Source organism: Acomys minous (assembly GCF_964271855.1).
Source record: "Acomys minous genome assembly, chromosome: 8".
NCBI lineage: Eukaryota > Metazoa > Chordata > Mammalia > Rodentia > Muridae > Acomys > Acomys minous.
This window is the reverse complement of record NC_140489.1, coordinates 119894187-119914970: the sequence shown is the minus strand read 5'-3', so window position 1 is coordinate 119914970 and position 20784 is coordinate 119894187. Positions and strand designations below refer to the sequence as shown.

Genomic DNA, 20784 nt, shown 5'->3' with positions numbered 1-20784 from the left:
ACTGCAGCCTCAGCAGGAGAACTGTGCCAGGGCACAGAGCTCCAGGGAACGGCTCTTTGCTCACATCTCACCAAACCCTTTCTCCTGTTGAAAAGCACTGACCCAGCTGGAGGCTCTGGCTCCGCGCTAAGGAGCTCGCTGAGCATGTGTACATGCGCAAGGCCTTGGGTTCCATCTTCATCACCAAGAAAGAAAAAGCACTGCTCAGCACCATGGGGTTCAGCCTTACTTCGCACCCCACCCCACCCCACCCTGCTTCCCTGGCCCCTCAGTCTCCCCAGCCCTCAGCCTCCTGTCATTAAATACAGAAAACCATCTCAGAGGCCCCAGAAGACAAGCCAGGCAGGCAGGATGATGGGAGGGGTACTTCTGCCATATGGCTGGCTGGCTCCTGTCTCGGTATTCAGAGTCACTGAACTTTGGAGTGAAATGGACATTCCAATGTGTACACACAATGCCAAACACTCATGCTTTCCAAATTAGCGCGACCACAAGCAGCAACATACACAGAAGACTGCACTCTCACCTTTCCACCAACAGCCTCATCTGTTTATGATCTCTATTTGTCTTTTATCATCTATCTACTTATCTATCTATCTACTATCTATCATCTATTGATCATTATGTCATCTATCTATTGATAAATCCCATCCCTATATATCATATATATATATGTCATCTATCATCTATCTATCTATCTATCTTCTATCATCTATCAATCAATATCATCTATCTATTGATAAATCCCATCTCTATATGTCCCACCTATATCTATCTATCTGTCCATCTATCAATCTAATATATATACATATACATACATATAGATATATATATAGATATATATAATATCTCAGGATTGACCAAGCTGGTGCTTACCTCCAGATGGGCTTCCTACCCAGCAGAGAGCCCAAAGCTGGAAGTGAGTCCAGGATGAAGCTAAGCTTGGCCCAGGGAAGGGAAAGACGAGTCTGTGATGGAGCCAGGCTGATCTTGTTTCCTGTGCCCGGATTCCTGTGTAGTGTTTTAAAGCACACTTTTCTCACACATCTGCCCTGAAGCACTTCAGCTGTGAAGTAAGGGCCATACCCGGCCCGAAGTGTTTCCCGGGAAGCTGGTGCTCTCATGACACTCCCTAGGCCCCGTGGAAACCGCACCCTCCATCTGTCCTCCCAAGCACAGTGAGATGCCGCAGGCACTGGGTGTCTGAGAGGGAAAAGCAGAGGGGTGCGGAGGAGGTGCACCTACAAGAGGCCTCACTTGTAGGTGGAACACAATGCCAGTTGCCACAGCTCCTGCCCTCAGCAGTCCGTGAAAGGTGGCCGAGCCTTGGGAACCGTGACACCCTGACTTTCATCCCTGGAAAGCAGAGCTGGGTAGCATTCGTTCATACAAAGCTAGGAGGTGGATAGAAGCCTCTCCCAGCATTCTCCTCTTTTCCGCACGGACTCACATACTCCAACACAACTGCATGCAGTCGGCAGAAGGCTGAACCCGACATGTGCCCCGTGTACAGCTCCTGGGAAACTCCTTGGGAGTTTGGCTCCTTCGCTCTTGAAATTCCAGTCTTCAAACTGAGCACAGGCACTCCCTCCACCCACTGGGCTTTCCCAGTCACCGCAGCAGGGGGACTTCAGGAGGCACTACCCGTGGGTGCACCTGGCAGCTGGGACTGTCTGTGGGTTCCCCAGGTGATGCTGCTATGTGACTAGATCTGAGCACTGCCGCATTGGGCAAGCCTTCCTCACTTCTTCCAAACTCTTTCATGCATGTCTGTCTTCCTTGTCTTATTACAAGTTCTAGCTACAAGCATTATCACTTGTGCCATGATCTTGGGCAAGTTACTATCTTTATCTGTTGGGTGGATCCCATTTAGAAGTCTCACTAGTGGGTGCGGTGACAAATGCCACCACAGTCCATCCAATCTAAGGTTCTATTCGCCATGGGTCCTCTCAGCCATGTATGTATCACGAGGGATTTAAAAGACTGCTGAGGGGCTGGAGAGATGGCTCAGTAGTTAAGAGCACCGTCTGCTCTTTCAAAGGACCATGGTTCAATTCCCAGTACCCACATGGCAGCTTACAACTGTCTGTAATTCCAGTGTCAAAGGATCTGACACCCCCACACCAAAGCACAAAATTAAAAAAAAATATATATATATATATATATATATAATAAAATAAAAGACTGCCGAATAAACTGTGACATTGCTTCTAAGATGCATGACCAACCATTTGAATCATGTTAAAATACAGAGGGTGGGGAAGGCTGTGAGTTTGAATCAGGGAAGCCTGGTTAGTGCCCTAGGGTTGTGAAATGGTTAAGTGCGAGGCACCTGGCGCAATGCCACTCTTTGCCCTCCTCGGGTCCAGCCCTCTGTCAGTGTTTCTGTCAGTGACCGTTCCCAGCCTTCCTTTTAGCTCTGGCTCTCTCAACAGGTTCAGGTTTAACAAGACAACCTGTTGTCCACCCAGGAGAGTGACACAGAGCGAGCTGACATGTGGCAGTCCTAAAATGCCAGTTCTGTGGCTTGTGGCCTGGGACATCTCTGCTCCTGTCTTTCTCAACTGACCAGACCTCCTCCATGGAGCACAGCTGAGAGCCCCGCCCCCTTCTCCTCTCCTCTCCTCTCCCTCTCTCCTGTCAGTTTATTTTTGTTCCATGTATATTGGTGTTTTGCCTGCATGATTTTCTGTGTGAGGATGTCAGATCCCCTGGAGCTGGAGTTACAGACAGGTGGGTCTGTGTTGCCAGGGTTAGCAAAGCAAAAAATGCAGCCGTGCAATTCCAATTCTAGTTCACATATGGAATTGTCTTTTAGTAAAAATATACCCACAGTGGAAATTCTAATTAACTACAGCTGGACAGAGTCCAACTTTGAAATCCTCCAAGATACCCACTGATGTACTTAACATCATGATGACTTCAGTTGATGTATAGCACATTCATACAGAAATATGATAAAGTGCAGATTACTGGGCACTAAATAAAGTCCCTAGAATGGGGCACATCTTAGAATCTGCACTACCATCATGCAGCCCAACTGCTTGTAAGACCCTGATTGTTAAATCATCCTGGAGAAAGTCTTAGTCTCAAGAGAAAGCCAGGTTGAGCTATAAATTATGTCCCTCTTCCCAGAGTCAAAGGTGCAGCACCTCCTGGCAGAAGGTCCCAGAGGGTTGGCCTGGAGACATAGCTCAGTGGTTAAGAGCACCGCCTACTTTTCCAAAGGTCCTGAGTTCAATTCCCAGCAACCACATGGTGGCTTACAACCATCCATAATGTAATCTGATACTCTCTTCTGCAAATAAAGCACTCATATGCAATAAATAAAATAAATAAATCTTAAAAGAAGAAGAAGAAGGAGGAGGAGGAGGAGGAGGAGGAGGAGGAGGAGGAGGAGGAGTAAGAGGTCCCAGAGGGCTCAGGGCAGCACAGCCTCTAACATGTGGGTTCAGCGCGAGCATCTCTACTATGTTAACTTCCTTGTCTGTGTTTCAGAGGTGTAACTACACCTCTTCACAGAGTGGCTGGATCCGATGAGTGTCAGTGTCCAGTGTCCCACAGAGGCTATCACCCAGGGGTGTGTGATACCCATTAGCAGTGTCTGCCCAATCTCAGTCCCAGGTTCCTCAAGCCAAATTCCAGAGGCCCTGTCAGCAGGGCAGTGGTGGCAGCTGGCCTATGAAAATGAACCTGACGCTTTTGTCAGAGTGAGGCGATAAAGCCTGCTCTTACAGACTGGGATGGCAGACCAGTGGTGGCCTAAACGTCACAGCAGGCTTGGTACGAACCTGGGGGCAGGCTGCACCTCTTCAGCGTACAATGGGTATGGGGAGTCTCCCGCTTGGTCCAGGGCATTGCTTTCCCCATGGCTACGGCTTCGAGGTCCTGCCCCAGACTCAGCCTGGACGCCCATCAACTGCCCAGCTTTGAGGGGATTGCTCCTTTACTGTGAAAAGCAATGTCTAAGCCAGCTCCTCAGCCTTCAAGCCCCAGCGGCCTGAGCCCCGAATGTTAATGGGGAAGGAGAAGGAATCACCCTCTGCCTTGTCTGAACTAACTATGGGTTACAGGAAAGTAAGGAAAGAGATATGAGCCCAGTAAACCAGACCTCAGAATAGGACAATAAAAAGACATGCAGTGGCTGTCTACTGATCAGCCAGAGAACCTTCAGACCTATTGTCACTTCTGTGTACCCAGCATCATTCCAAGAGTACAGTCATTGCCCTTCCAAGGGGTCATGCCGACTATAATCTGAGCGAAGGCCACGAGCCTCCAGGAAAGGTTCTGGCTGTGCTCTTTGTAGGGACAACCGGAGGAGGCTGTGCACCAATAAGCTGGTATTAAAGGCCACTTATCTGGCATTGGTAATCTTGCTGAGGCCCTTGGAAAGTTCAGGTATTCAAGAAGCCAGATCCACACCTTAAACCCAAGTGCTAAGGGGGGGAGGGCCTCAATGGAAGCCAGGAGGCAAGATATGTGGGGGAGGGGTTTAAGGGTCTCTCTCTCTCTCTCTCTCTCTCTCTCTCTCTCTCTCTCTCTCTCTCTCACACACACACACACACACACACACACACACACACACACACACACACACACACACACACAAGAGGGTGGAGGAGAAAGTCTTGGCCACATGGAGCAGGGTAGATCTGCGGGGACCCCAAGAAAGAGCTGAACACCTTGCCTGTGGTCAACAAGACTTATCCGGAAGCAACAGACATCTCACGTGCTGTGCCCAAGGCCTGGGTCAGCTCTTATCTAAATGGCCAGCTGGTCTCATCTGTGCTATGGGAAGACAAGTCCACTTTGGTGGCAACAACAGAAGGGCAGTGGTGCCTCCCCATGCCAGGTGAAGGTGGTAGCCGTGTCGTAGTTCGGCCACAAAGAGCTCTTAGCCACGAGAGTCATGATGCTTAGGGATAACACTCCTCTCGCCGCCCCCCCCTCTTCCCAGATGTGGGGCCCCAGCGACTGCTTCGCTGTAACCCGCGGTTTCCTCTGTGGAGTGGGGCCTGCCTCTTTATAGGCTGTAGACGCGGTGTGAGCTGGCGCACAGTGGGCTGACACACGCGGACCGAATGCTGCGGAACTGGTCTGGTAAATGGGCCCACGCAGAGAGCAGCTCTGTTCCAGTCCACTGTCGTTAAGGACTTCCTTTTGTGTCCCTTAGCAGCATCTTCCACGAGCACCAGAGTTTCCAAGTAGCCATCTCTTCGGTTTGGCTTTCAGTGCCTGCTCTGAGATTGAGAGTCATTCTCGGGTACCAAATCCAACCTTCCCGTTCTCCTCCTGTAGCTCCTCCCACTCTGTCCGGGTGGGTGGCTCAGGAGCAGGGGAGGGCACAGTGGTGCTGGAACCTTATGTCACGGGTGCCCTTAACACCGTCCTTTGGATCTTGCTGGTGGTGCTGCACTGCCCACTCTTAGAATGGACATGCCCTTACTTAGAGCCCTGGGTTCGATTCCTACCACCAACCAACCAGCCAGTAGTCGTGGCCAAAGAGCAAAACAGAGTGAGAAAGGGGGCCAGAGTTCCATAACGGCCTTGCAAGGACATGCCCCCATTGGCCCAAAGACCCCCCATGGAGGCCCCACCCAAAGGTTCCACCACCTTCTAAAAGTGCCTATGGAGCAAGCCTTCAACACATGGGAATTTGGGGGATATTCAAGATCCAAATTAGACAAGTGTGGTGGTGAATGCCCATCACTTGGGATGTAGACGTAGGAAAATTAGGAGTTCAAGCTCACTCTTGGATGCATAGCAAGTTTGAGACTGGCTGTGCTAAATGATAAATTGTCCCTACCCTTGAAAAGATGCAAACAGTAAGCTAGGTGCAGTGGCATGCACTACCCAGAGGGAGGTTGAGGCAGGAGGCCGCCTTGCATAATGTCTAAAAACTCCAACCTATAGCCCCTCGGATACTCTCACCACTGCCCGCTTCCTTCCCTGCCTGGGCAGGGTTCTCTGTCAGGCTCCTGCCTGGACAGCTAGCCAACACAGCCTCAGACTCTGAGGACACTGGTTGTCCTGGATTTCTCGTCCCTACGTTCCACCCCAACATGCGTGCAGGTGTATGTGACCTCCACGCAGCCTCAGCCAACACCCAGCTAACAGAAGATGCCTGTTTGCCATCTGGAGTCCAAGGTTCTCAGCTCCCCCCATCACCATAAGCAGCCTGTGGGCCAGTGGAAGGCCTGCACATAATGACCCTAATACCTCAAATCCATCTCCCACCGATATCCAGGGTACTGTCTGCCCTTTCAGACACCTGGGGGTGTGCAAGGGGTTGGGGTGAGGGTGTCCTAGTTGTTAAACCTGTTTTACCTACTTAGTAAACCCAGCATGGAGATGTCTGGCCAACAAGGGGCCACACACCTGTAGTCCCAGCACTCTAGAGACAGACTAAGGGGTCCAGAGTTCAAGGCCTTGGTTACATAGTAAATTGGAGCCCATTCTGGACTACATGAGACCCTGTAACAAAGAACCACACCACGCCCTTAAAAAAAAAAGGTAGAAGAAGAATGAGGAATTACATGCCACAGGGTTTCTCAGCAGGAAAATCCAACTCAGCACTCCCTTGGCAGGGAGACTAAGCACCAATTTTCCAGGCTTAGAAGTTTCCATCTCTCTGGGGATCTCACAAGTGGGGATCCCTCCACTAGGGCTTTTGTTTCCTTGCCTAAGCAGAAGCAGTTCTGTGACAAGTGGAGGTGGCAGTCTGCCTCTGAACAAGCTACAAGCCAGGCTCTCACCGGCCCTCCCCCTCACTAACGCAGGGAGGGGCAGAGCAGGGTCTCTTAGGTGGGCAATGAGCCCTGGGCAGTCTCGCTCCAGGACTGCCTGCTATCTCCAGCCATGACGAAATAAAATAACAGAGCATCCTGTTGTTTCCTCTCCAACTCTAATAAAAACAGTACTCAAACTTAAATAGTAAGTTATAATAAAAGAAGACTAGGGCTGGAGAGATGGCTCAGAGGTTAAGAACACTGACTGCTCTTCCAGAGGTCATGAGTTCAATTCCCAGCAACCACATGGTAGCTCACAACCATCTATAATGTGATCTGATGCCTTCCTCTGGCTGCAGGTGTACATACAGGCAGAGCACTGTATACATAATAAATAAATAAATAAATAAATAAATAAATCTTTAGAAGAAGAAGAAGAAGAAGAAGAAGAAGAAGAAGAAGAAGAAGAAGAAGACGACTAAAGTCTCTAGCAGCATGTGGTAGCATATGCCTTTAATCCCAGCACTCAGGAGGCAGAGGCAGGCCGATCTCAGTGAGTTTGAGGCCAGCCTGGTCTACAAAGGGAGTCCAGGACAGCCATGGCTACACAGAGAAACCCTGTCTTGAAAAAACAAAGCAAAGTCTAAAACCTATCCTAGTTGTAACACTCTAAAAAAAAAATTTATTTCATCACGGAAGTGTGAGAAAATACGTAAAAATACACAGCTTAACACATCCAGCACAGCTAGCATTTGGGTGACGTTTTGAGGACCCCTGTATGTAATTCACTATGCCCTGAACCCTCTCCTGAAGAAAGCCTCAACTCTAATGGCTTGATCAGCAAAACAGGCATCCCTAAAAAATGATTGTGTTATATTATGAAGCAGGATTTCTTTTTTCTACAGCTTCTTTTGCTCAATGTTCTTTTCTGTGATGTTCACAATATTGTAAATAGCTATGGCTTGTGCCTCCCTTGTAATCCCCCCCAGTGTATGAGGGTCCTTTGTAATTCCCCGCCCCCCAGTGTGTGAGGGTCCCTTGTAATGAGCAGACCACGGTCTAGTCCTGTTGCTACAGTGGCTTATCAATCTAGGACTTTAAACTATAAGTGGGAGTGGGAATGCAGGTGCCCAAGACTTTGATGACCCCTGGAGCTGGGGTTGCAGGTGGCTGTGAGCCACCTGGTATGGGTGCTCAGCTAAGAACTAAGGTCCTCTGAAGAGCAGTGTGTGCCCTTAATTGCTGGGCCATCTCTCCAGCCCCCAATCCTGGAGTTCTAAATGTACTTTACCCCCGTCCCCAGGCAGGGTTTCTGTCCTCTGTCCTCGAACTCACAGAGATCCTCCTGCCTCTGCCTCCCAAGTGCTGGGATTAAAGGCGTGCACCATCATGACCAGCTTTTACTTTAGAGACAGGGTCTCCTATATCCTAGGCTGGCTTCCAACTTACTATGTGGCCAAGGATGACCTCCTGTCTCCACCTCCTAAATGCTGGGACTACAAGCATCCATCACCATGCCTAGGCCCTGCCTCCACGTACACCAATATACATAGAGCTGATTTCTTCCTGAACCCAAGAACTTGATTTTGGCTTTGGAGTGTTGTAAAAAGCCTCTTTCACATTCCTGGGCAAACCACTAACATTTTATTTGTTTTGTTACTTGCTTTTTTCATTCCTTTGTGGCCAAATTTGGAATGCAGCAAATAAACCATCTGAGTAATATTATAGGATTTTCCCTGAACTTGAGGCGGTAAGCATAAGATGAACAGGCAACTTGGGCATTTCCTCCAGGGAATTAAGAAACCGATTAGCATCCAAGCTTAAGAAATTTGCCTTGCAACTGTCAGGTGTATTTTCTTGGGCCTACTTACTAAGACAATGAGCCAAATGCAACAACTTATACAGTGGGACTTCTTCCCAGAGCTGGGCCCACCTCACAGCAGCACACAGGTGGCTCCTTTCTGTTGAGTATGAAGCGAGTGGTGTGCCTCTGAAGGTTTGTTCCCACGGCTTAGTCAGTCAGTCAGTCAGTCAGTCTGTCTGTCTGTCTGTCTATCTGTCTCTCTCTCTCTCTCTCTCTCTCTCTCTCTCTCTCTCTCTCCCTCCCTCCCTCCCTCCCTCCCTCCCTCCTCCCTCCCTCTCTCCCCACTCCCCTCTAATGAGCATTGTGGTGGGGCAGCCATAGGGCAGACCTTCCAGGGCAAAACTCCGACCACACACCAGCGCCACAGGACCCACCTAGCCAACACATTTCCCTTGGTCATGGTGTGAGCAAGGATGGCATTCTGGAGGTAAAGGGATCTGAAACACAGTGGCAGATGTCCAGATTTGCACTCTAAAGGCTGGGAGGGGAGCTGGCCCCCAAAACGATCCTTGTGTGAGCCTGGTAAGTGAACCAGAGCTATCTGGTCATTTTCTCTCACTAGAGTAAGCAATCCCGGTTACAAAACGTTAGTCTGGAAGTCCAGCCCAACAAGGCTGTCTGCCCGGGAAATCCATAGAAAATTCAGTTAGGGTAACTGGTGTCAGTTGCTGGCTTTTGTGGGCAGCTCAGTGGTTTGCCTCTGTGCACCTGTTGCTCCTTGGTGCGTCCTATTTGGCCCATCCTAGTGCCTATCTGTCCTACCCACGTTGTTTAAATATCTCCAAAGCAAAGGGCTTCTCTCCGTCTTGTTGGGGATCACTGTGATCAGGAGCCACCAAGAAAAAGGGAACCGAGTAAGTACTGTCCCGCCCCCACCTGACTTAAATCAGTCAGTATAGAGGTTAATCCGGCATCTGCATTCGCCTGCCACACCGGGTAGAAACCACTCGCCCTCGCTGACCCTAGCTGTTATCTCCACAGGTTTCGGCATGACTACCCCAGCCACAGTAGGTGGAAAGGCCTTCCTCATCGCCTACGGGCTGTTTGGCTGCGCGGGGACTATCCTGTTCTTCAACCTCTTTCTGGAGCGCATCATCTCGCTGCTGGCCTTCATCATGCGCGCCTGCCGAGAGCGCCAGCTGCGCCGCAGTGGCCTGCTGCCCGCCACCTTCCGCCGCGGCTCGGCGCTGTCAGAGGCGGACAGCCTGGCGGGCTGGAAGCCCTCGGTGTACCACGTGCTGCTCATCCTGGGCCTGTTCGCCGTGCTGCTGGCCTGCTGCGCCTCGGCCATGTACACCAGCGTGGAGGGCTGGGATTACATGGACTCTCTCTACTTCTGCTTCGTCACCTTCAGCACCATCGGCTTCGGGGACCTGGTGAGCAGCCAGCACGCCGCCTACCGGAACCAGGGGCTCTACCGCCTGGGCAACTTCCTCTTCATCCTGCTCGGCGTGTGCTGTATCTACTCGCTCTTCAACGTCATCTCCATCCTCATCAAGCAGGTGCTCAACTGGATGCTGCGCAAGCTGAGCTGCCGCTGCTGCACGCGCTGCTGCCCGACGCCCGGTGCGCCCCTGGCCCGGCGCAACGCCATCACCCCGGGCTCCCGGCTGCGCCGTCGCCTGGCCGCGCTAGGTGCGGACCCCGCGACCCGCGACAGCGACGCCGAGGGCCGCCGTCTGTCGGGCGAGCTCATCTCCATGCGCGACCTCACGGCATCCAACAAGGTGTCGCTGGCGCTGCTGCAGAAGCAGCTGTCCGAGACGGCCAACGGCTACCCGCGCAGCGTGTGCGTCAACACGCGCCAGAACGGCTTCTCGGGCGGCGTGGGCGCCCTGGGCATCATGAACAACCGGCTGGCAGAGACCAGCGCCTCCAGGTAGAGCGGCCGCCCGCCCCCAGCGCCGCGGACCCGGTCCGGGCTGCGCGCCGCCGGGCGGGTTTGCTTTACCTCTCTCCGAGATGGCGCTTTCTTAATCTTTATCCAATAAAAACGAAACCAAAAAACAACCACAAAAACAAAAACAAAAAAAAATGTTTTCTAAAGAAATACTATTTGGCCAGGCCTGACGTTATCAAGGGCAAGTTTTAGATGAGACTGTGATTTTTTTTTTTTGAGTCCCCTCTTGGAGAATCATGGTCCCCAATAGATTTCTCCTCCAGAAAAGTGCCACCCCAAATTCTCCGCCCGGCGCCAGTGCATACTGCAGTAAAGAGAGTGCATTCCTGGGCTTTGCAGACAGGCACTAAACCGTTCCCCATGCGCATAAGCCGCTGGCAACCCCGAAGCATATGGTGCCGCCTTTCATGGCTCTGAATTACCTCCTCAGCCTTTAGAATCCTGGCCTAGCCTAGCAGCTTCCTTCTGGTCGTCAGAAGTGATATAGTCACAGTTTTGACAGGTGGGGGCAGGGAGAGCCATATGTTGCCTCCCCGTGTATATATATATAGAACAGCCACTACACACAGGGACTGGTGTAGTATTATGCAATGCCAGGAAACACAGCACTAACCTGCGGTCGGTGGCGCACGCGCGTGCGCGCGCGCGCACACACACACACACACACACACACACACACACACACACACACTTGGAATTTGCAAATGGTGAGGGGCTTAGCTGGCCTTTCTCAGCCAGCAGCTAGTCCACTTAGTGAGTTCTCCTTGTGGAAGGCCAGGGGGACCTGTGGGGGGAGGAGCTCCTGGGGATCCTGCTGTACTCCCGCTTCACCGTGACCTCGGAATGAGACCCCGCCTTCTTTTCATTCACAAGCCTCGTGCACAGGCGGGGCTGCTTCTCCCTTGTTAACTAGGGCTGGTTGTCTCCTCTCAGATAAGATTTTGTTATTGTTTTCTTCTCTGCTGCCACTGACCAGCTCAGCTCTTCTCCTTTTTAGAGCGCCTAGAGGTGCACAGCGCTCCCCCTTTCCCCTCCGCCACCCCCATCCCCCCATCCACCTCTTCTCTGCCCTCTACCCACACTGACCTTGCAAGCACCAGAAACCCAAAGCAGTCAGCCATATTGCAAACGTCAGGCCACTAGGTTCCCATGCCCACCACATAGCGTTTGGGAGCAGACACAGTGAGATCTCATTATGATTACTGTGTGGTCTCCAGTTAACCAGGTGGGGTTGTTTTCTCTCCGGGTGTTCTGCGCTAGATGTGGAGGAGGCAGGAAGGAGGGAGCTGCCCAAACCCATGGGTGGGGAATCCTGCCTTTCCGAATGGTCCTGAAGCTGCAGGCGCAGTCTCCCAGCCTTCCTCTGCAGAGGCAGTCCAGACGCCGCAGGCTTCGTTGAAATGGCAGAGTTTGAAGCTCTAAGAGAGCACACCTCTGCCCTCTGTCCCATCTGAAGAAATGTCAAAATGGATAAATCCATGGTGTGACCCAATATACACCACTTGTGACAGCAGTTTCTACAAAAGCATCACCTCAGCACCATCCTTCTCCCTGGCTAATGTGCCTGGAGGGTGTGTGTGTGTGTGTATGTGTGTGTGTGTGTGTGTGTGTGTGTGTGTGTGTGTGTGTGCACGCATGTACACTCTCACACACATAACATTAAGAGCCATGTTTGAATGTCAAACTCCTCTTTTCCCTTCCAGTTTCAGATAGGAATTGAAACAAACAACCTTGGGCACGAGGGCTCCGTTATCCTGGTTTGTAGGTGGTCTTTAAACACGGGCTCTAGTCTGGTGTGAAACCAATAATGTAGGGCTGGCAGGAGAGAGACAGTCTTGCTAAATCATCAGTGGGTAGACGCCTCCAGAAGCCATGTTTCCGGGATCCACTGGGACTGTCCACCGGGACCAGCTCATGAACTACCATCTGAGTAATGGCTTTGGTGACAGGAAGGGACTTAACACACTCTAAGAACTGTACATCTCCAGGACTGCTGACAGGACCTGGAAGTAAAGCACCAGCTTTATCCCTTTAAAAAGAGGAGCAGATTAAAAAGCATCCAATTAGAGATGTCACCTAGGCAACGGGGAAAAAACTTGGGGAGCTGAACCATCCTGGGGGGAGGGGAGGGGGCGGATCAGGAGATCCCCATGGCACAGGCGTCTGGACCAGGCAAAATAGCAGTTTGCCCACGGGGAGAGAGTGCCAGCATCACCACAGTAGGGCTAAGGCTCCGCCATCAAGTCCCCACGGCTAGATGGACCTAAGAAGACATCCAGGCCACTGTAGATGAATTCATAGCTCTGCATGGAATCCTACCTCCTTGGGAACAGAGGGAACAACCTCCAGGATCCTCCTCCAGGGAGAGACGCGCCAACACTCCTGGCAGCTCCTCTGCCACCATGCCTCTGAGGCTCTCCTGAGTTGCTTGTGTTGTACAGCCTTAGCTGTTTTCCAAAGTTCCTCTCCAATGCCTTGGCTTAGGAGGAAGGCAATTGGCTGCGGCTTACAGCAAGCTTCTAAAGGAAGCGCATGCATGGCTTGAGGGGGCAGGGGAAGGAGGCCCCTCTTTTCCTTCCCTCTCATGACTTCCCAGAGAAACATCTGTCCTCCGAGTGCAATACATAGATCTCAGGATTCAGTGGCACGTGTACATCGTTGTCCTGTCGCTCTGGTCTCCGTCACACAGCACCCGTCACAGCCCCACTATGTGGTACAGCACACAACCATTCTCCCCTGCCCAGACCAAAAGCTGGGGGGGGGGGGGAGATCAGGACCCCTCTTCTAAGATAGGTTCAATGTCCTTAGGTGGCAACACCGCTTCCGGTCCTCACTCACAGTGTCCTACCACGTTCTGGGCTCCTATAATGACAGCATGACTCCCATAATCCTTTGTCTTCTGATTGTGGCCACAAAGAACACAGAAGCCGAGGGTTGCACATCAGGCCTTGTAGGTCAAGAAGCCACTCCTGACGTCACTGTTCACGAAAGCATAGTCACCCCCTAGTTCTTCCAAATGAAGCCCAGGGGCCTGGTAGGATGGTCTAAGGGCTCAGGCAGTCGCAGGCCCTCAGTCCTTGAGCAGTGACAGGGAGGGAGCCCCGGCCCTTGCATGGGGTGCATAGGCGCACATGCACAGCAGCCTTACAGACAGCGATGAGCCCTGTCCCCAGGGGGACCTTTCCAGGTGGGGCACTTTAAGAAGAAAGACTTTTCCTGCTTAATTCCCAAGAGAGCTCCTAGGGCTTCGTTCCTCTCTGTGTTGGGGGGTTGTAGGTACATTGTGCATGTGTTTATGTATTACACAGAAACTAGCATCCGGCCCCAAGCCCACCCTAAGAAACAGCTGGTCACCAGAACCCCCAGCAGGCTCTTCTTCCTACAGGTTCTGGGGTGAGGGTACCTGAGCCCTTATTAACAGAGGAGACACTTCTGGGAGATTGAGGCCAACAGCACCCCCACCAAGGCAGCCACCACCGGGCCCCTGGGCCACCTATCTTAATTAACCTTTTACACTCTTAGGGGGAGAAAAAGCACAATTCTCTACCGGTGTCTGGGAGGCCCTGCCAGCCAGCAACTCAGGGACACTTCAGCATCCAGGAGAGGTTCTGGGGCTTTGTCTGTCTGTCCCTAGGGTTGCTAAATGACATCCAGTGACTGCGAAGGCTCTCCTGCAGAGTGGGACCAGCAAGGACCTGTTGGTGCCATTCCTGGCCCCACATGGGCTCAGCGGCACAGGCATGGGGGAGGGGGGGCCTGGACTCTTGTGACCCTGGAGAAGCCCCTGCACCTGCTGTGTGACCTCACTGACTGCAGAGCAAACCCAGCTTTGCACTGAGGAGAAGAGGTGGCCTTTTCTGCACCAGTCTGACCCGAGGCCCCATCCCTCCTCCCAAGGAAGCTGGCCCCTGGCTTTACAACTCATTTTTTTTTATGCTGCGTTCTCTGGGGGAGGGGTCCTAGCATGCAGCAAGCCCAAGGCACTTGAAAACAACACATCTCTCCTCCTGAGCAGCACTTGGCTCTGAGAGAGGACCAAAAGGTATTTAAATTAACGATGAATAAAAAGCAGCCTGCCACCCTTTTGAGTTGTTTGCTTTCTGTCTGGTGGGGGCTCCGGCTCCTCACGTCCCATGCACACTGCCTCTCCAGGCCCCTTTCAGACTTGTGACTGCCATGAGGAGTTAGTTACTCTACAAGTCTGACAGAGCTGGGCCAGGCTGGGCTGTGGTTGGTAATGTCAAGGCTTGCACTGACCGCTGACCACATCCTCATACCTGCTTGCACACTCCAAAGTGATCTTGAAAAGATGCTGAGGCCAGGCCCCACCCTGGATGGACCCCTGGCAGGCACTAGGGTTAGTCTTTTTAAATAACGTAGGTGATTCTTGAACTTGTGCTACAGACACAGAGCAATCCTCACTCCGAACTGAGGTCTGGGTGCTGGGTCAGACCTGCAGTCAAAGAATTGGCTCAGCTCCTTGCTTTCCCTCAACTCTCAAAATGGGATCATGATCCTAAATCCTGCTTCCCCAAAAGATTCAAGTAACCAGAGGCTGGGAACTCTTGACAACTACAAAATGTTCCAAAGATGCAAGGGGTTCCCACTCGAAGAAGCCCCCTTTTTTGGGGGGGGTTTGGTTTTTGGTTTTCTGAGACAGGCATTCTCTGTGTAGCCTTTCCTGTCCTAGACTCACGTTGTACACCAGGCTGGCCTTGAACTCACAGAGATCCACCTGCCTCTGCCTCTCGAGTGCTGGGATTAAAGGTGTGGGCCACTACCGCCCTGCCTGAGAGGCATTTTTTGAGGGGACCAGGGAGTCCCTATTGCTTCCCCCAGGGAGACAGGCACAGTAGCTCTCAGCTTTAGCATCGGCGCTAGCATCACAGAGTCTGATGAGCCGTCCTTCCTCCTCCATGTGCCCTTTCTAGTGATACCGGATTACTAAGAGTCTGAGGACAGCAGAGCCTTTCTTGGGGAACTCGGGTCCCAGAAACTCAGGAGCCATCAAAGCCACCCTGAGGCTTCAGGGTCTTGTTTGGAAATTTTGAAGAGTGGAATTCACAGACCACAAGAGGGTAAGTGTTAGAGAGAAAATCATTGTAGATTTATAGGTGGGCACTTAAGAGGGAAAGAGAAAGAGAACAGAAGTTCTCTGTAGCAGCAAAGGTCCCAGGAGGGTACCACTGAGTCTAGCTGCCTTGAATTCATAAGATGAAAATGTTAAAGTTGGAGAGGAAGAGGCGGGCGAGCTGGTCAGCCCAGTTCTCACGGCAAGTGTCTAGAACTTTCTGTTACATCTCCATTAGCATTTCCAGGAGAGGGGTACTTTTCCCCAGGGGAATTGAGATAAGGAACCCACACGCACGCGCGCACGCACGCACTCACACATGCACTCACGCGTATGCATGCACGTAAGCACCCACGCGCAAGGCCCACCCTCCCATCCCCAGCAGACCAGAGACATTTTGACTTAAACACTTCTGGCATCTCTGAACTATAGCCAGGATGGAGCTGCCTAAGGACATTTCCTTCTTTTAGCCAAGAAAGAAACTGCTCACTTTGGAGGGTCTTTTTGCGCTAAACTTCCTAGCCAGTTTCTACCTCCTTTATCATCAGCATTAGCCTGGTTTTTTCTATACGTTCTCATCCCAGGCCACACCCACCCTGGCTCCTCCTACCCTTACTGGCCCCACCCACCAAAATCTACACTCGCTCTCCAGGGTTGTAAACTCTCGCCCTGCTGATCCACATCCAAATGCACCAGCCTCTGCTGTCCACACCAGGGCCTTTCATGGCTTACGTGATAAAATGGGACAAGGAGTTTAATGAGAGATGGAGAGTTGGCTCAGAGGTTAAGAGCACTCGCCGCTTTTGCAGAAGACCAAGATTTGATTCCCAGCATGCACACTGGCTGCTTACAACTTCCTGTAGCTCCAGTTCCAGGGCATCAACACCCTCTTCTGGCCTCCCTGGGCACTGCATACACATGATATGAATATATACATGTAGGCGAAATAAAAATAAATAAAAGAAGTTTCAGCTGGGCAGCGGTGGCGCACGACTTTAGTCCCAGCACTCGGGAGGCAGAGGCAGGTGGATCCCTGTGAGTTCGAGGCCAGCCTGGTCTACAATGCGAGTCCAGGACAGCCGAGGTTACACAGAGAAACCCTGTCTCGAAAAACCAGAAGAAGAAGAGGAGGAGGAGGAGGAGGAGGAGGAGGAGGAGGAAGTTGTTTGTTTCACTAGACCACTAGCGTGATCTGTGGAGTCGCCTTGCCATTTAAAGTGATCTGGCCCTTGGGGGCTGGAGAGATGGCTCAGAGGTTAATAGCACTGGCTGCTCTCCTAAAGGTCCTGAGTTCAAGTCTCAGCAACTACACGGTGGCTCACAACCATTTATAAAGTGATCTGATGCTCTCTTTTGGCCTGCAAGGTACATGCAGGCAGAGCACTGTATACATAATTAATAAACAAATCTTTAAAAAATAAAAATAAAGTGGCCTGGCCCATAGCATTTCTAAAGGGAGGGCTTCCAACAGCCCAACCTCCAATTAAGATTAAGACTGTTACCTAAATTAAAATGCTGGGTACACGTGAGCTCCGGCCACCAGCAGCTCTGCTTACCCTTGACGAGGCTCTCCAGCTGTGGCTCAGTTATATGACACCAACATATCTTCAGGTGACCCTGTTACTGCTTTCCAGGTCCTGAGGCCTGTGATTCCTGGATGACATTTTAGGAGCCCAAAGGACAATACCTGGATCGGTGGCAAACCCTGTCTCCTCTATGGTCACTCACTCACATTTCTATTGAGATATCTGTGTTCCTAATAAGTACAAAAGAAAACGGAACTTAGCCGGGCGTGGTGGCGCACGCCTTTAATCCCAGCACTCGGGAGGCAGAGACAGGCGGATCTCTGTGAGTTCGAGGCCAGCCTGGTCTACAAAGCGAGTCCAGGACGGCCAAGGCTACATAGAGAAACCCTGTCTCAAAAAACCAAAAAAAAAAAAAAAAAAAAAGAAAACGGAACTTAACATGTATCAAGCCAGGCTATTGGACAAGAGACATGTTTACGTTCCTGAATATGACAATTCTGCAGACCCTGGACTCCACGCTGGCACTTCAGCCCGGCTGGAGAGGGGCCACAGCCACAGCCAGGCACTCTTGGATGCTGAGGCCACTGAAAAAAAATGTGGTCACTCTGATGCTGCAGAGAGCTTTTGCACCGAGCCCTCGGGGAGAGAGGGGGCTGCAGGGAGCCTACTGGTGACTCGTGGGAAGAGGACGCAGGCAAAGGAAAATAACAGGGTAGGAGAGGACCAGAGCCAGGCTCCTTCAAGAAAGCTGCACAGAGTTCCTCAGGTCTGGAGATACAAGGATGTGACCAAGGGTCAGACCGTGAAAGGCCTTGTAAACCAAAGCAGTTTCGCCTCATCTGAGGACACCGGAAAATTAACAAGAGGGACCCTAAGGAAACTTGGGCTTTAGAATGACTGGGGGAGAAAAGTCTGAGAGTGAGAAGTGGAGAGGGCTAAGAAAGCTGGGCCAGCAGAAGCGAGGACTGTGCCTGCTCGTGGGCAAAAGCCTGAGAGAACAGCAGTGAATACCTCGGTGCGTAGATGTGTTTGCTGACAAGCCTGAAGATCTGAGTTCAATCCCACATGGTAGACAGAGAGAATTGGCTCCTGAAAGTTACCCTCTGACCCCCATACAATGTCATGGCGCACATGTGCTCACACACAGGCACACATGCGTGAATGTGCACACATACACACACAACAAATAAACACAATCTTAAAAAAAAAAAAAAAGTCCCAGAAGCCCCAGGTTTCAAGCTGAGTAGCTGGCTGGAAGTGGGGGCTACACTGAACTTGAGAAGGCTGAATAGGCTTAGACAGGAAAGAAGAGAAAGCTCAGTGAGGGAGAAGTTGCTCTCCCTCCCTCCCTCCCCCCCTCCTCCCTCCCTTCCTCCAAGGACCCTGGCTGGCCTCAAAGAGATCAGTCCGCCTCTGCCTCCGGCCACTGAAAGCAAAGGTGGGTGCCAGCAACACCTGGCAAGAAGCTGGGTTTGAGGAGTCTGGGAGTCTCCCAGGTTTCCACTTAGCAACAGCTAGCCCTAAGCAAAGCAAAGAAGCCAGAGGTTCTCAGCCTCGGGATTGCTAATGGAATCATCTGGCCCAGCGGTTCTCAACCTTCCTAACGCTGTGGCCCTTTAATACAGTTCCTCATGCTGTGAGGACGCTCCACCATAAAAGCATCTTCCTGTGACGTCATAATGGTAATTCTGCTACTGTTAAGAAGCATAGTGTAAAATATCTGGTATGCAAGATGCCTGTCATGCAACCCCTGTGGAACGGTCGCGTGGCCCCTAAAGGAGTAGAGACCCACACACACACAGTGCGGAAAAAGCGAAGAAGAATATCAAATCCCAACCAGGGAGGCAGAGGCAGAGGCTGAGGCAAGGGCCTCAGCTAGTGATCGGCCCCTGTGAGCCCTTGGCAACGCAGCCGCCATGTTTAATTCTCACGGGCCACATCTTACGTTAGTTAAGGAGCAAATTGGGCTATGTTAACAGAAATTCAAAATAATGCTGGCTAACAACAGGTAAGAAGTCTTTTTCTCTCCCAGGAAGAGGTCCCAACCCGAAGCCCCCCAGCATCCACGTTCCTGCTATTTCCTCAGTATCCCATACAGAATGGTCCAAGATGATTGACTTACATTCCAGGCAAGGCAAAGGTCTAGATATATGTCTCCCTTCAAAGGCATGGCCCCAAGACAGCACACGTCACTTTCATCCTCTTTCTGCCAACCCAAACTTTGTCATATAACTTAACATGACTGCAAGTTGGCCATTGACTTAGTGAGAGTGTTCCTGTTTGGGCTATTGAGGGGACATTCTGCAGTTGTAGTGGGATCTCTAGGGGCTCATGGTAAGATTGGGCTGGTAACTCTTTGTAATTGCTAATATGATTCAGACCCAATGTCTGTCCTATCTCATCTCCCAGAAAGTGTGCCCCATTAATAAGCCTGTCTGGAAGGAAGTTGGTGAGGGATTCTGGGAAATGTAGTTTTCAGACTTCCAACTTCAGCAAAGCAAAAGCAGTTTAGAAGCAATAAGTGTAAAATGGAGCACCAAGCACCATGTTGGATAGTTCAAAAACCCCTGTAATTCCAGATCCATGGCATCCAACACCCTCTTCTGGCTTCTGTGGGTACCTGCACAAATGTACAAACAATACATAGAAAGACACACGTACACATAAACCAAAATAAGATAAAAGGGTACATCACCCCACTAGGACACCTCAGGCATCATGAAGCAAAGACAGGAACATTCTCGTCCTTTATTTGGTCAGCAGTTTGTTATGGAGTCAAGGTCTCACTGCTTGGGTCTCACTACCCAGGTTGCTGTAAACACTGGGACTCGAGCTACCTCAGCCTCCAGAGGGAGGACAGAGCATCCCCTCATGCCCTGCTCTAGTCCACTTGAAAGCGTGCTACTTCATTTTTGTGTTTGTTTGTTTGTTGTTTTTCTGTTTCTCTGTGTAGCCTTGGCTGTCCCAACCCCGCTTTGTAGATCAGGCTGACCTCGAACTCGACAGAGATCCTCCTGCCTCTGCCTCCGGAGCGCTGAGAGCAAAGGTGTGCGCCACCGGGCCTGGCTCCACAGTGCTTCAGTCTGAGGGACACGTTCACAGAGGGCTGTCTGTAGAATCGCTAGAGACCGCACAGGGCAGCTGACAGCCAGCGTCCCGCCTCTGCATGATTGCAACCCGGTCCCTCTAATCAGTCAGCTAAAGATGAGAGGCCGGCCTTTGGTCTCCGACACCTCTGATGGTCAAGGAAAGAGGGGAGAAACGTACGGGGTCCCCGGGGATCCCCATCAAGGATCCCGTGTAGCGCCTCCCAAGTGACTACCTAGCTTGAACAGTTGATTCCAGCTCTGTCTCCGCGGACCGCATACAGCAGGCCCAGGCATCTGGGTGCAGGACCGGAGGAAACATGCCTGCCCGGGAGGGTGCCGCTTCAGCATCCGACAGCCCCAAAGCGGTGTGGGCTCTCCGCTCTTGGTCTCCCCAGTTTCTACACCCCGGTGGCCATGTAAAAGCGTTGCTTCTAGATGTATGCTGTCCTCTAATGTCCCAATAGCCACACACAGATTCTTAGGTTTACAGGGATTAAAATTAAAATTAAATTTCCAATCTTGGGCTGGCAAGATGTTCAGCAGATAAAGGGCTTGAGTCTGATTCCTGGAGAGAACTGACTTCTGATAGCTGTTTTCTGACCTCCA

General features: G+C 51.4%; 1 protein-coding gene across 1 annotated transcript in view; it reads left to right on the top strand.

Moving 5' to 3' along the window:
* The window catches only part of KCNK12 (potassium two pore domain channel subfamily K member 12), a 49618-nt gene extending 35038 nt beyond the window's left edge, over window positions 1–14580 (top strand). Inside the window, exon 2 of the mRNA XM_084791925.1 lies at window positions 9574–14580. Coding sequence (XP_084648051.1) covers window positions 9574–10475 — 902 coding nt within the window. The 3' untranslated portion in view covers window positions 10476–14580. The remainder of the gene's footprint in view (window positions 1–9573) is intronic.
* The last annotated feature ends 6204 nt before the right edge of the window (window positions 14581–20784 follow it).